Source organism: Pseudopipra pipra, chromosome W (assembly GCF_036250125.1).
Source record: "Pseudopipra pipra isolate bDixPip1 chromosome W, bDixPip1.hap1, whole genome shotgun sequence".
NCBI classification, from domain to species: domain Eukaryota; kingdom Metazoa; phylum Chordata; class Aves; order Passeriformes; family Pipridae; genus Pseudopipra; species Pseudopipra pipra.
This window is the reverse complement of record NC_087580.1, coordinates 34,004,775-34,018,827: the sequence shown is the minus strand read 5'-3', so window position 1 is coordinate 34,018,827 and position 14,053 is coordinate 34,004,775. Positions and strand designations below refer to the sequence as shown.

The 14,053-nt window shown below is 56.4% G+C and overlaps 1 protein-coding gene and 1 long non-coding RNA gene across 2 annotated transcripts; both read right to left on the bottom strand.

The window, feature by feature from the left end:
* Nucleotides 1-3,584: 3,584 nt before the first annotated feature.
* Nucleotides 3,585-4,747, bottom strand: LOC135405607 (uncharacterized). The gene is made up of 4 exons (XR_010425834.1): nt 4,640-4,747; nt 4,265-4,367; nt 3,879-3,938; nt 3,585-3,791 (listed from the first exon to the last, which is right to left on the bottom strand). It is a non-coding gene; the product is annotated as an uncharacterized LOC135405607 (long non-coding RNA).
* A 425-nt stretch (nt 4,748-5,172) lies between these two features.
* Nucleotides 5,173-11,493, bottom strand: LOC135404993 (maestro heat-like repeat family member 5). Its single transcript, XM_064639715.1, has 15 exons — nt 10,860-11,493; nt 10,303-10,382; nt 9,985-10,110; nt 9,761-9,840; nt 9,523-9,643; nt 9,120-9,320; nt 8,611-8,715; nt 8,230-8,395; nt 7,670-7,764; nt 7,066-7,215; nt 6,717-6,871; nt 6,209-6,344; nt 5,990-6,124; nt 5,606-5,782; nt 5,173-5,340 (listed from the first exon to the last, which is right to left on the bottom strand). The coding sequence occupies exons 1-15, from the start codon at nt 10,987-10,989 to the stop codon at nt 5,173-5,175; spliced, it is 2,025 nt and encodes a 674-aa protein (XP_064495785.1). The 5' UTR covers nt 10,990-11,493.
* Nucleotides 11,494-14,053: the final 2,560 nt, after the last annotated feature.

The window sequence follows — 14,053 nt, the reverse complement described above, 5'->3', positions numbered from 1 at the left end:
GCCAAACAAAGGGCTATTGAAATCTAAACATTTTCTCAGTTTATACCTTGTGAACATTTAGTTCCTAAATTCCCAACTGCTACCTAATGTACAGAACAGTGGTGCCTTGGTTGAATCACATATCATTGATTTCAGTGTCACAGGGATCTCATTGACAGGAATCAATTAGAATCCAAAATCAATCAAATATGTTCGTGCACTATCATTCTTTGAATTTGAATATCTCCAAATTAATTGTAAGCATGTGAAAGAACCTAGAAATAAACTTTGAAAAGGTACAGAAATAAAAATCAGTCAACTTTGAGAAGATAATAGTGCATCTGAGCATGTTTCATGCCTGCTGGGGTAAGTTAATGGTGAATCACACCTTCCCTTCCCAGCACAGGCTGAGATATATTCTTTTTGGAACATGAAAATACCCAGGGACTGAAGGCAGAGGACACACCAGTCAATGATCCAGCATTATTTTATGAACAGCCTGTTACACCCCCAATATCAAACATGCTGCCAGGATATTACAAAATGCACAAGTGTGTTACACTCTGAAAAACTGCACATTGTAAGTGAGCCACTGCACTTCAGGGAGAAAGAAAGGAGAGAATTCCTGAATCTCTACCAAAAAAAGCATGAATAGATGTGGCAACTTCACCAAAGAGCTGTTCTTGTTGCTGAGGACTCCTCTCTGAACACATTCACCTGTCATTCTGTCAGGGTAATAAATCCTTCCACTCCTTACAGCACACTCAAAAGCACCCTGCTATTTAATTTCAATGGAAAAATGGCCCAAAGTGCCTAAAACATTTCCTTTTGCTAATGTAAAAGTGCTGGCATTTAACTTCCTTCCTGATAAGCCAGTGCCAATGGACCTGATTATTCTTTTCTTATTCAAAGCACATCAGTAGTTCCAAAGCACTCTCAGTCTTATCAGGTGCCTGAACAGCACAGTTACTGAAAACAGTTTGTCCTGCTCCTCTCTCCTTCTGCCAGGCTATCAGATAAACCCAACTAACTCTCTGTATTTACACACCATCAAACATAAGCTGTGTCTTCAACCCACTGTAGCCTGTTTCTGGCATGTTACAGGTTTGCTGTTTGACATTAGTTGTACCCAAAACAGCAGCAGTGAATTAGCTTAGAACAAAAATATAGTCATTCCATAGCACAGAACACAGAAGGGACACAGGATAGGGAAAAACAAAAGAAACATTTTGTGAAGGAAGAATGATCACTCTCATCTGGGTAGTTCACAGGTATTTATCTGGTGCTACTTGAAAAAGAGCCTGGAAGCAGCAGGATTCAAATGCATTCAAAACAGACCTGACACAGGCCTGACACAGTAGAAAAATAATTTCTTTTTTGTTTATTTTATTCTCCTGTCCTCTAGGAACTGTCTCTGATTTGCAAGGAGTAGAAAGTGAAAGAAAGGAAAATGGTTACAGCATTTGAAAGCGTTTAAATGCCTTTACAGTTTTTGTCTGTAACAAGACTGATTTTCATGATCATGATCATTTGGACCTAAAAGACAAAAACAAACCAAAAAAAACACTCTCCCCCAAACAAGCCTCTTAGCAACTCTCCTTTTCATTCAGTGTCTCAGATACAGAATTTTCAGTGCTAACTACTGGACTGTTCTCACATGCATAGGGGTAGCTAATTATATTTCAGCAGGTTATCATAGAAATAAATGTACACAATTCTGTACAAGGACACTCTAAATGGCTTGATTAGACCGAGAACAAGGAACTTCTATTCCATACACCCTGATATACCAACTTACCACAGTACATGGCCATCCTTCTCCAATTTCAGACTTAAGGTTCTGTGTTAGTGTCACAAACAGTAAGAATTTTTTGGTTTGTTTTGCCTCATAAATTATTTTGATCTAAATCCTTAAATTTCATCAGGATTTCATACAAATTCAGAATGGTGACCCACGGTAAAAATCAGACATTCAGTGGTACAGAAAAACAGCACATGCTTATCTTACACTGTCTGAAAGTACCTACATTGCTCTAATTTTCATTAGATACATTAATAGATATTTCTTCTAGAAAGTAGAGGAAGCTGAAGTGAAAAAAATATTTTTATTTCAATTTTAAAAGAATTGGGAAACGACACTCTGATTAAAAAGCTACACTACTTAAAACAGGAAAATAATTGGAAATTAGACAAGATTCCCTTTAATGCAAACCTGCTATATTAAGGAATAGCAAAAAGAAAAGCCCCTCTTTGAAGGAAATAAAAATTAGTTGAAAAAACATTACAAGTGTTGCCACCTCTCCGGGCAGCCCCTTCCAATGCCTGACAACCATTTCCATCAAGAAAAGCTTCCTCATGATCACACACAAAGCCTCCTGAGGCCTTCAGTGCACCCCAAGCCCCCCACCAGAAGAAACCACCCTGCCAGGGCTTTCCATGCCACAAGTGTAATACAGAGCTCTCCACTCATTTCCAGCTTCAAGCTCTGGAGCCCCAGCACTTCCCAGGAGCTCTGGGATCCTCTGCAGCCCACTCAGGGCTGAGCGTTCCTTCATGATTCCATCCTTCAGTGCCTGGGGAGGGTCACCGGAGACCCTTTGAGGCCACACAGCTGCAATGCAGGGCTCAGTGGGGCATTTTGTGGTACTGGAGATGGAATTTGGAGTCCACCAAGGAAACGTGTGGCTCTGCAGCTACAATTCAAGGCCTATGGGGATAGTTTGGGATACCAGCGATGAAATTTGAGGCCCCCTGCAGAAAACTAAAGGGCTCTGTGCCTGTAGTTTGGGGACAAGTGAAGCCTTTTGGGGTGTTGGAGGGGGATTTGGGCCCTGCAGCTGTGACATTCCAATCTCTGGGAGACAGCCAACCCCCGCAGCCACACTCAGCCCAAAGCCCCCCCCAGACCTGCCACCCTCCATCTCCCAGAGCTGCTGACACATCCCACTGCCCAAAATAAGCACGACTGCCCCAAAAGTGCCACCTCAGCAGGCCTGGGGGGATGGACTAAGGGAGGGGAGGGAGCCCAAGCTGCTGTGGGGGAAGTTTGAGGGCAGTGGTCATGATGTGGGACAATCTGGAGTCTGGCAATGTCTCTGGGTGAGCTCCTGGTCCTGTGGCAGCTGCAGCACAGGGCTTGCTGCTGTGCCACCTCCTGGGGTGCTGGGCCTGGGAGGACACAGGGGTCACAGAGTGGGGCACCGTGTGGGGACACAGGGAGAACTGTGGCTGCCCAGGCTGGAGAAGAGAAGGTTTTGGGTGACCTTCCAGCCCCTTCCAGTGCCTAAAAGAGGCTCCAAGGGAGCTAGAGATGGATTTTTGATGAGGGCCTGGAGTGACAGGACAAGGGGGAATAGCTTCACACTGGCAGAGGGCAGGGTGACATTGGCAGTGGCCCTGAAATGGGGTGAGAAGGCTCAGGCAGCAGCTTGTCCTTTAGCCAAGGTGGCTTCTCCCGGGGAAAGCCCCAGCCAGGGCTCAGCTTGTCCCACAAGCCTGGGGCCAGGGGTGCTGAGGGGGGAGCGTCCCGCTGCCTGCGGGACAGCCCAGGAAGGACACGGTCGGCTCGGCACACTCAGCACCACACAGCTGAAGGACACCAGGGCTTTGGGCACGTTGTTGCAGCTTTATTCAGCCCCAGTCCTTTAGCCAAGGCAAGCTGCACCTCTGCCAGGCTCACGGCCAGCAGCAGCGCAGTGCTCGCAGGAGGCCTCTTGGTCTTTGCTGCACGCAAGGACTCCTCAGAATGGAGGTTGTCCGAGCTGCCAGGGAGCTGACAGAGATGTCCCAGTCACTCTCCAAGGGCTGAAGTGCTGCGATGGAGAGAAACAGAGCCCAGATAAAACCCCCCCGTCTGCAGAGAGCCTCTGGATTCCCCACAGACCACACTCCCCACTCACCGCTCAGGATGTCAGCCTGACTCTCTGTGGTCTGCTCCCTCAGGCGCCGTGTGATGAGTCCTGGGCACAGAGCTCCATTAGCCCCTGCTCCCCAGCCTGCTCCCAGCAGCAGGGCCCCCAGTCCTCCCCTCCTCCCCCTCAGCAGGGCTGAGCCCAGGAGCCCCCAGAAGCTCAGGGCAGTGGGACTGAGCAAGGCGGCCACCAAGCCCTGCTGTGTGGGCAGGGCTGGCAGAGGGAGGCAAGGCCCTGCCCGGGTGGCCGGGGCTGGGGCAGCCCCAGGACTGCCCCTCGTTGCTGGGGTAGCCCCAGGACTGCCCCTCGTTGCTGGGGCAGCAGTGGCACAGGGGCCAGGCTGCCCCAGAGGCACCGCAGGGGCTGGCACTCACCGATGAACCTGACGGCCGCCAGGCGCACGTTGGCCTGAGGGTCCTGCAGGTAGGGCAGGCTCTGGTGGATGAAGTCTTCAGCCCTGCTCCTGCTCTTCTGCAGCTGCAGAGAGAACAAGGCATGTCTCTCCAGGGCTGTCCCTGGGGCAGTTGGCTGGAGCAGTGCCTCCCGCCAGCACCCCCTGGGACGGAGAGGCCTCCCCTCCTGCTGGCTACAGGGAAGGGACAGGGGCCAGCAGAAGAGCCCCTGGGGCTCTGTTCTTGAGGGCAGCAACAGGGATGCAGCTCCAGGCTCTGCCCAGCTGCAGAGCCCCCAGCCCAGACATGGGATGGGGGCAGCCCTCCCCCAGCCCGGGCCCCTCAGCTTGTCCTTACCAAGCACGCTCCAAGCTCCCACAGCCGCTCTCTCTGCAGCAGGTGCTTGAGCGTCTTCCACTTCAGCAGCTCTGCAGCAGCAAGAAGGGCTTCTCTGGAGGCCTGCAGGACAGCATGAGCTGAGAGATGGCCCGGGGGCCTGGGCAAGGAGACATCTTGGCTTTGTTCCTGGGGGATCCTGCCTTTAGGAAGCTGGGACATACCCTAGCCCAAATGTCTGCGAGCCTTTTGGGGACAACCCTGGAGGACAGGCATGGAGGTCCAAAGGCATGGCCTCTGACACAGCCTGTGGGGATGCCCCTGCTCAGGCCATGGTGGTCACGGGCTGCTGCCGAGCCCTGCAGGAGCAGGCAGGGCCGGTGTTGCACAGGGCCGTGCCAGCTTCTCTGGCCCTGCTGGCGCTGGCTCCGCATGGACCTTCCCACGGGGAGCGCTCCTGGGGGAGCGCTGCCCGCTGCCAGCAGCCCCTTGCCCCGACGCCCAGGAGCCCTAGAGGGTGTCAGCTCAGCCCTCTGTGTGTCAGGGCTCAGCCTTCAGCACTGTACCTTGGCCACGCTGGGGACCTGGTCGCTCATGCGGAAGAGGAGAGGCACCAGTGCCCGCCACACCTCCTTCCTCATCCTCTTCTCATCCCTGCCGACCACCAACTGCAGCAGCTCCGTGAGCATGCGGATGGAGAGCTCTCGCAGCTCGCTGCACTCCTGGCAGGAAGCAGGAAAAGGGAGTTTTGCAAACAGCAGCTCCCTGCCCACAGTGCAGAGGGCCGTGATCATGGCTGAGGGGAGGGCAGCGGCTCCGGCCTCACATCTCAGAGGAAGCAGGACTGGGCTGCACGGCCCAGAAGCCATCCCAGGAGAGCCCAGGGGAGTGGAGCTGGCTCCAAGTGCTGCTCGCAGGGCTGGGCTGCAGGGCAGCTGTCATTGTCCAGTGCCCATCTGAGGGGCTCAGGCTCCACCTCAGCCTTACCGAGTCAAAGAGGGGAAGGAGCCTCCCCACAAGCTGCACAGCGATGAAGCTGGCCTTGCTCTTCTTCAGCTGACGCAGCACGTTTCGCAAGGCCAGCAGGGTCTTCATCTGGGCGTCTTCGCTGCCAGCTTGCAGGATCTTCATCATGCCCGGCAGGAAGAGTTCAATGTTTCTTGCCTGTAGAGAGAAGAGAATGTCCATTGGGTGAAGAGGGCCGTGCCTGAAAAGCTCCCCAGGCAGCCACCCCAGGCCCCACCATGGCAGGGAGGGTGTTTGGAGCAGTCACCCCACGTTCTGAGTCCCAGGCCAGGCCAAACCACTGCTTTCCACACAGCCCCAGCCCCCATTTGCCAACAGGGCTGCCCCTCACACCGCCCTGCTCACCATCTCGGCTCTCTGTGACAGCCCGACGAGCCCTTCCAGCAGCAGCCTGGCCGTCCTCTCGTTTGGACAGCCCTGGTGGCTCTCGATGTCGGGCTCGTCAGCCAAATCCTCCCACTCAGCCTTCCTGGAGGATGACTGCAGGAGCAAACAGAGCTGTGAGGGGCCAGCAGAGCCTGCAGGGCTGGTGGGAGGGGACCAGGGCCTTTGGTGGTCACTCACAGCCATGGGCTGGGTGCGGGGGCCTTCTGCGGAGCAGCGGAAGCACTGTCTGTGCAGCAGGTTGGCAAAGCCCTCCAAGATCTTGGACAGTGTCTCCGGCATGGAGGACATCAGCTCCCACAGCTCCGGCGCAGTGCTGGAAGGCAGAGCACTGTCAGCAGGGCTGCCTCAGCCACAGTGCTGTGGCCTGGAGCAGCCCCCCAGAACCCACCCCTTGGAGCCCTGGCTGCGTGTCCCCGGGGGCCCTGCCCACGTGGGCAGGATGGGGCTGAGGGCGTGTTCCCCGTGGGGCTGGAGCACCGTGCTGGCTCTGGGCTGGCTGGGCCAGCTTTGGCTGCTGTGAAGCCAGACCAGCCAGCAGGGCTGGAAAGCGTGGGGGGATGGAGGGCCCGACTCTGCAGGCTGTCCCGCAGCATTCCTTGGCTCTGGCAGCCAGAGAGTCTCGGGGTCCCTCTCCCCCTTGTTCTTGAGGGAACAAGCCCACCCTCAAGGCCATCAGGGCCAGTACCTGTCTCCTTGAAGAGCCGCCTTGCACAGGAGGATGACCACTGTGGTGGGGTACAGGTTGGTCATCAGGCGAAGCAGTGACTCTGCTTTCTCCCACGCTGCCTGTGTGCTGCAGTATGGCAGGCTCTCAAGGATGCTGGTGACTATCTTGGGCGCCTGCAGGGGATACAGGTGAGGATGGCACTGCCCCCGGAGTGCAGTCATGTGCTCAGTTGCCCTTCCCATTCCTCTCTGCTGCCTTGAGGTGGCTTGGGGGGCCCAAGTCACCTGTGCTTGGGAGGGAGGGATGCAGGGAGGAACAAGGCCCAAGAGGGCTGAAGGGCACGACAATGCAGCCACAGGCCACTTACGTCCGTCAGCCAGACGTCCGGGTCTTCCAAGGCCACATCCAGCAGGCTGCTGGGCACCTGCTGGTCGAGGATGCTGGCATCTCCCAACGCCTCGATGGCCACGAGGATGACATCCGTCCTCTCGTGGGACTGCAGGTATTTTCCAAAGGTCTATGGCAGCAAGGAAGGAAGAGATGTTGCGCTGAGTGCCCTGATGGTGCTGCTTGGCTGAGCAGCTTGAGGGGCCCTGGCCGGATGTGCCCACCACTGCTGACAGCAGTGCCCACAGCAAAGCTGGCAGCAGTGCCTGCAGTCCCTGCATGGCAGAGGATGAGCAGAGAGTGCCCTCCTGCTGGGGGAGGAGGGCTCATGGGCACAGGCTGCTGGCCCCACCGAGAACCAGGGACTTCCTGGTGGCCAGGAGCACTGGAGCTCCTGCTGGGGCTGAAGCTGCTGCTGGGCCACTGGAGTGCAGCCCTCATGCTGTCCCTGCTCAAGGACGGCGTGAACCCTCTCCCCAGGGAGCTGAGGGCACGCCAGCCCCACTGCTGCGGGGTCCTTTGGCTCACACCAGTGCCCTGCTGGTGCCACGGACAGGAGTCCCAGCAAGGGTGCAGCTCCTCACCTTGGCACAGTCCCTGGCGCTCAGAGAACACAGCGCGGAGGTGGTCACGGCTTCCCAGTGGACTTGGTCTGCTCTGTCCTTTAGCCTGGATTCGACTAAACACCGGGGCAAACACACAAGAGTCAGGAAGGCAGAGCAGCTTTGCCAGCAAGTTCACCAAACCTCCCTGGTATCTGCTGGCCAGGGGGCAGGACAGGAGCAGTCCAGGATTTTGGGAGGGCATCAGGAACAGCTTCTTGCTACAGGCACTGGAGGGACCAGCCAGGGTGGGGGATCTGCTCTTCCCCACCAGGGAAGATGTGGCTTTGGGACAGGGAAGTCAAGAGGGGCTTTGGCTGTGGGGCCCACACACCAGTGGGCTCCAAGATCCTGAAAGCAAGGGGAGGAAGGAGAGCAGCAGCAAACAGATCCTGGCCTTGAGCAGAGCACGCAGCCTCTGCAGCAAAGTGGCAGCTGGGAAGCTCTGGGAAGCAGCTGGGAGGGGCAAAGGAGGTCAGGAAGCAGATCTATCAGGAGATAGAGCAGATGAAGCCCAGCACTGCTCTGCCTTTTTTACTTACAGATGAACTCAGCCAGGGCAAAAAGAGCATGGAAAGCTGCACAGCTTGTCTGCTCCTCGGAGAACCGGAAAAGGATGAGACGCCCCAGCAGCTTTCCTAGGAGTGGGAGCTGGATCTCCCCAGAGCAGACAGGTCCAGCAGTGCCTCTTCTGGCGTTGGCATTGGCCTGGATGAGGGAGGCATGAGCAGAAGGGCTGAGGGCACAAAGGTGGTGCCAAAGCCCCCCTCCCGAGAGTCTGCCCAGGGCTGGATTCCTGGAGAGACCAGGCTTTTCAGGGCCCTGCATCCCCATCTGTCAGAGCAGCCATGTGGGCAGCAGCCCTGGCATGGAGAGCAGCAGGGATGGGGGCAGGGCCTGGCTGGAGGGGGCCTGGTCCTTACCTGCAGAGTGGAATAGTCAGACAGCACACGGGCCAGCACATCGATCCTTGCCATGGCCCTCTCCCTCACAGCCTCTCTCTCGCATCTGGTGAAGTCCAGCAGCAGCTGGGACAAGAGAAGCAGCGGGTGAGCCCTGGGAGCAGACTCCAACACCAGCAGCACAGCTCCACTGCTGGGCCACGCTTGCCCCATCCCTCAAGGCTTCCTCTCCCCTCCAGCAAAGTCTGCAGTGGGGTGTCTGCCCCTGGATTCCCACCCAGGTCGGGCACACAGGCCCAGAGCCAACCTCATGGCCAGGCAGGAGGGCAGGTGCCACCCTCTGCAGCCCCTGTGCTCCACAAGAGCCTGGGGCCTGCCCCTGCTTCCCCACAGGAGGTGGGCACCCTCCCTGCAGGGCACTCTGCCTGTTCAGCACTGCTCTGGGCACCACTCAGCCAGCAGTGGGCAAACCCTCCCCTCCAGGCTGAGGAACAGCCCTGGGACCCCCCCCCTTTTTGCTTGTGCCAGACCTCCAAGATGCCCTGCAGCTCCTCGCTGACTCGAGAGGCCGGAAAGCTGAGCACCACTGTCCTCAGCATGCTGTCCATGGAGTTCAGGGTCTGCAAGGAACACAGAGAGCAGTGGCAGTCATTCTGCTGTTCCTCCCAGCCCCAGGAGAGCCATCTGAACCCCCTATGCCACAGGAGGAGGAGGAGGATGCCCACACTTCCCTGGAGAGACATGGGCATAGACAGTCTTAGGGGGTAGAGCAGCCTGTGGCACGGGATGCGGCCAGGCCCATGGGAAAAGGACAGAGGCATGAGGGTGGGAAAGACCCTGCCCTGCCTGGGATCCCTGCTCCTGTGGCACCATGGGGTAGCCAGGGAGCAGGCCAGAGGGGCTGGAGGCCCCTGGAGCTCACCCAGCACCTACCTTGATATAGAGGGCAAGATCTGCTTTTGGCATTTCCTTCTCTGCAGGCAGCCAGAAGACACTTGAGAAACATGTGCAAAGGAGGCTTTTGGCTTTGCCCTCCAGCGCTGTGTCCACCAAGCTGCAGGGAGAGGGCAGGACACGGGTTGCACACGGGTGCTGGGAGCAGCTCCTCGACGACTCGTGTGGGTGGCATCGGACCTCTGGGCCGGGGGGGCCGTGACAGATGGGCAGGTACCTCAATTTCTCCAGAGCCAGCATGGAAAGATGCCGAAGGTCTGTGCACAGCTGGTCCCTTGGCTCTTCTTCCAGCAGCGCCTGCAGAGCACAACCGGATGGCACCTGCTGGCAGCTGCCAGCAGCCAGGGCCTCCAGTCCCTGACCCGCCCAAGCGCTGTCCACACAGGCTGCCTGTGCCAGGGGGCTTTGCTCCCTTCACCACATTGCCCAGAGTGCCCTCACCTTGATGTTCTCTGCCAGCTGGTACGTGTCACAGAACAAATCCAGGCCCTGGGTCAGGCCATGGTTCAAGGCGCTTCTGCACAGCACGGAGATGCTCTGGAGAAATGTGGCCTTGTCTCTCTCCTCCTGCCAGCCAGGGGACAGAGACACAAACACGGATTGTGAGTGGGCGGACACAGCCAGCGGGACCACAGCACAGGGGGTGCAGTGCCCTGCGGGAGAAGCAGCCCTGCCCTGCCAGCACCCCTCCAGCAGCCCGGCAGCAGAGCCCCTGCCAGCAGACAGCAGCACAGCCGCCCTCCAGCTGGCCACAGTTACCTTGTTGGGGCTGGTGACAAAGGCCAGGATGGAATCAACAGCTTCCTGCTCCTCCTTGTAGATGGGCAACCAGCTGGCATCTAAGGGGGGAAAGAGCAGGGAGAGCTGCAGAGGGTCCAGCGAGAGGAGGGGGCAGAGGATATCTGCCCTCCACCCAGCTCTCTGCCCACTGCCTTGGCACGGCCTTCCCTTGCAGCTCCTGGCTGGAGGGTGCCCAGCAGAGGAGCTGCCATGCCTGGGAAAGCCCCAGTGTCCTGGGCTGAGGAAAGCAATGGCAGACAGGCAGGAAAGGCCCAGGCTCCCACAGCACGGCTGCCTCCTGCCAGCCCAGCTGGCCCTCGCTGCCCACAGCCTAGAGCCCCTCTGCCCTGTCCTTCTTTGGGAGAGGCTGTGCTGGGGCCACGCTCCAGCCCTGAGCAGTCCCAGCTTTCAGGCAACATCATGGCTGACCCCCAGGACCCTCATTGTCAGCTGGCCAGGAAAGTAGGATCCTGGTGTGCTACAGGGTGTGCTGGTGGGGCCCAGCCCTGCCCAGCCCCACAGGGCCCCTCACTCACCGAGCTTCAGGGGCTGCATGGTGGTCACCTCGCAGGAGGATGGAAGCTGCAGACCTGGAGAGCGGCTCTCCTGGGAAGAGCTATCTTCCATCCAGGCCTGCCTGGGGCAGGCGGGGGGTCTCTTCTCCATCCTGTGAATCAAAGAACACAGGGGAGCCTGCCTACGGAGGGCGTCCGAATGGTGGAGTCGAACACCCTCGGGAAAAATGCCGCGGCCAAATCGCCTCAGGCAAAGTGCCTCAGGCAAAAGGCCTCAGCAAAAGGCCTCAGCCAAAAAACCAAGGCAAAGTGCCTCAGCCAAAAGGCCAAGGCAAAGTGCCTCAGCCAAAAGGCCAAGGCAAAAGGCCTCAGCCAAAAGGCCAAGGCAAAGTGCCTCAGCCAAAAGGCCAAGGCAAAAGGCCTCAGCCCAAAGGCCAAGGCAAAGTGCCTCAGGCAAAGCGCCTCAGCCAAAAGGCCTCGGCCCAAATGCCTCAGGCAAAAATGCTTCGGCAAAACGCCTCAGCAAAACGCCAAGTTCCCACGGGGCCACCAAGGGTCGTGGACAAGATGTGGACTGCAGTCAGGGGCTTCTCGCCAGCGCCGCACTCCTCTCCTGTCCGGTCGCCGTCCTGACGGACACTGACCCACCGTGGGCCACGGCAGCGCTGAGCACACCTGCTGCAGTGGGTGTCACAAAGGGCCCCTCTGTGACACGCTGCCGGCCACTAGCCACAGGTCCCAGTGCTTGTTGACATGGCACCTGCCCCCAGCAACGGGTCCCAGGGAGCCACCACGCAGGCAGGAACAGGCAGGGTGTCCCTGGGGACACAGGCCAGCCTCAGCCCTGGGCGCCCAGCTGCCCTCAGAGTGTCTCCAGGCCCCACTTTGCTCTCGTGTCTCCTCGGGACATCTCAAGAAGCTCCATGTTCAGACAGCCCTGCGTGCCCCCAGGACATCCCTTTCCTGTCCCCACACTGCAGAGTCTGGCCTCAGAGCACTTCAGTCACATTAAATGCATAACATTTGCTCAAGCTTAACTGAAACCATGCCTTTTGTTGCATCTTCTCTTTCTCCCACTGACCAGCAAGAGTTTTTCCCCACTCAACAGCTCTTCCAGCACCGGGCCGCTCAGGAGCCCTCCCAAGGCCTTCGCCGCACCCCAGGTCCCTGCGTGGCACCCCGAGCTGCCCCAGGGGTGGCTGAGTGGCCCTGCCAGGCTGGCGGAGTCTTGAGGGGGGGTTAGGGATGAAGGGGGGAGGATGGCACCCAGGGAGATTCCTTGGATTCACCAAGGAAGGCCTAGACTAAACTACCACAGGGATCCAGCTGGAAGGATCAGGCTCCTCAGCATGCTGGGAGCTGTCATCTGCTGGCACAGCCCAGCTGAGCGGCCGCATTGGTCCATCTGAGGGGCCAGGAGCTGTAGTCCTGCTGCTCTTGCCTCAGTTCTGTGTCTCTTCTACACAATCAGACCAAAGAAGCCCCCAGAAGCCCAAAGGCCCGGGAACAGCCCCTCTCTGACAGCCCCAGAGGTGCCCGGAGCTGCCTGCCAGCCCAGCTGGCCCTCGCTGCCCACAGCCCAGAGCCCCTCTGCCCTGTCCTTCTCTGGGAGAGGCTGTGCTGGGGCTGCACTCCAGCCCTGAGCAGTCCCAGCTTTCAGGCAACATCATGGCTGACCCCCGGGACCCCCGTGGGTCAGGAAAAATACACAGCTCGGGGGGGCAACCCCTACAATAAATAACTCAAGTGGCCGTTGTTTTTCTACTTTGCTCGATCCCGGAAGTTGCTGCTGCAGCGGGCCCGTGTCTAAAGCTGCTCTTTCCAAGTCTCATAGTCCTGGTGTTTGCCTACAAAAAATTGATGAATTTAAAAAAAAGAAAAGATGTGGCAATGCTGTTCATGAAGCCTTCAGCAGTCACCAAGAGTTCTGTTCTGCAGAGATTTCAACTATTTCCTAAATTCCACACTTGTGGCTTCAGGTCACCAATATGGCTTGGCCATTAAAGCTGACATCAGCCAGGAACACTATACCTGGGACTCAGCTTGTATTTGGGATCTTATTTGGGTCCACCTCACAATTCAATTGTGTTAACACCTTCAAGACTACCTGAATCAAAGCACCTCCAAGAATCCAAGTCCTTTTCACAACTGTGCAGCACCACTGTCTCGTTCTCAAACTCAAGGACTGAGAACACTCAGCTAAAATGGGCTGGTACCTTTCCATGGTGCAATTCACTGGCAAGAACACTGGAAATATTTCACATGGTTTCACACCTTACCCTCCATTAAAGGGAAGTGGCTCAAAAGCCACAAAGTTTGCACAAGGGAACAGTGGGGCAGAAGGGATAATTTAAGCACAGATGCCTAATCATCAATTTTGTGCATTTGGTTTTTTTTCCAAACTTTTATGTGACAGAGCAAAATTTTAAAAAGAATATATTATTATACATATTATAGCATGAATCAGATTTTGTTCTTACTGCAGAGCAGTGAAACATGATGGACAGTGCAAAAGTATAAACTGTGTTTTAATACAGCTCATGAAAAGATTTCAGCAGGTCATCAATGTCAACCACTTCCCCTGGGGACAGAGATGAAGCCATGTCTAGTGCAACTCAAGCAAAACACACCACATTATTAAGCCAGCATCAATTATAACCAGTGAAACAATCCCACCTTAAATCTCTGAGGCTGATGAAACTGTATTGTTGCCTTTTTCTGGTCAGAATCCTTCTTCAACTGGATGTAATTCACTTTGCCTTCTTTATTTAAAACCTTCTTCTTTCCATTCACACACCTGCAGATATTCACATCTCGCCCATAGTACAGGCCCTGGCTGCACAGCTCCTTCAAGTCTGACAGCTGGAACAGGGACAGGCAGTAAGCAGCCACCAGGGGATCATTGCTCTGGACGAGCAGTGGCTTTTGCTCCCAGTACTCCTTGAAAAACACCTCTTCTTTGATGGGGGAGATCAAGCTCCCGAAGAGGCTGTCTGGGTTCTCAAAACTCAGGACTGAGGGAGAACAAGCTGCTTCCAGCTTTGCTCGTTTACACTGTGTCTGTGTTTCTTTTCCCATTTCAGCATGCTTCCCTCCTTTCTTGGGCATGGTTCCTGTTCAAGAGGAGAGAGGACCAAAACAATCAACCAGCAACACAACCTCAAGAGCTCACGGGCCCAGAGCAACAACTCTTACCCTACCCAGTGGGATATCAG

Excerpts from the sequence above, each read along its gene's own strand:
- LOC135404993 (XM_064639715.1), bottom strand. The coding sequence starts at position 10,989 with ATGGAGAAGAGACCCCCCGCCTGCCCCAGGCAGGCCTGGATGGAAGAT. Across the intron at positions 7,765-8,229 it reads TGCCCTGGCTGAGTTCATCT|TCGAATCCAGGCTAAAGGAC; the intron begins GTAAGTAAAAAA and ends CCCGGTGTTTAG. Across the intron at positions 7,216-7,669 it reads GCGCCAGGGACTGTGCCAAG|ACCTTTGGAAAATACCTGCA; the intron begins GTGAGGAGCTGC and ends TTGCTGCCATAG.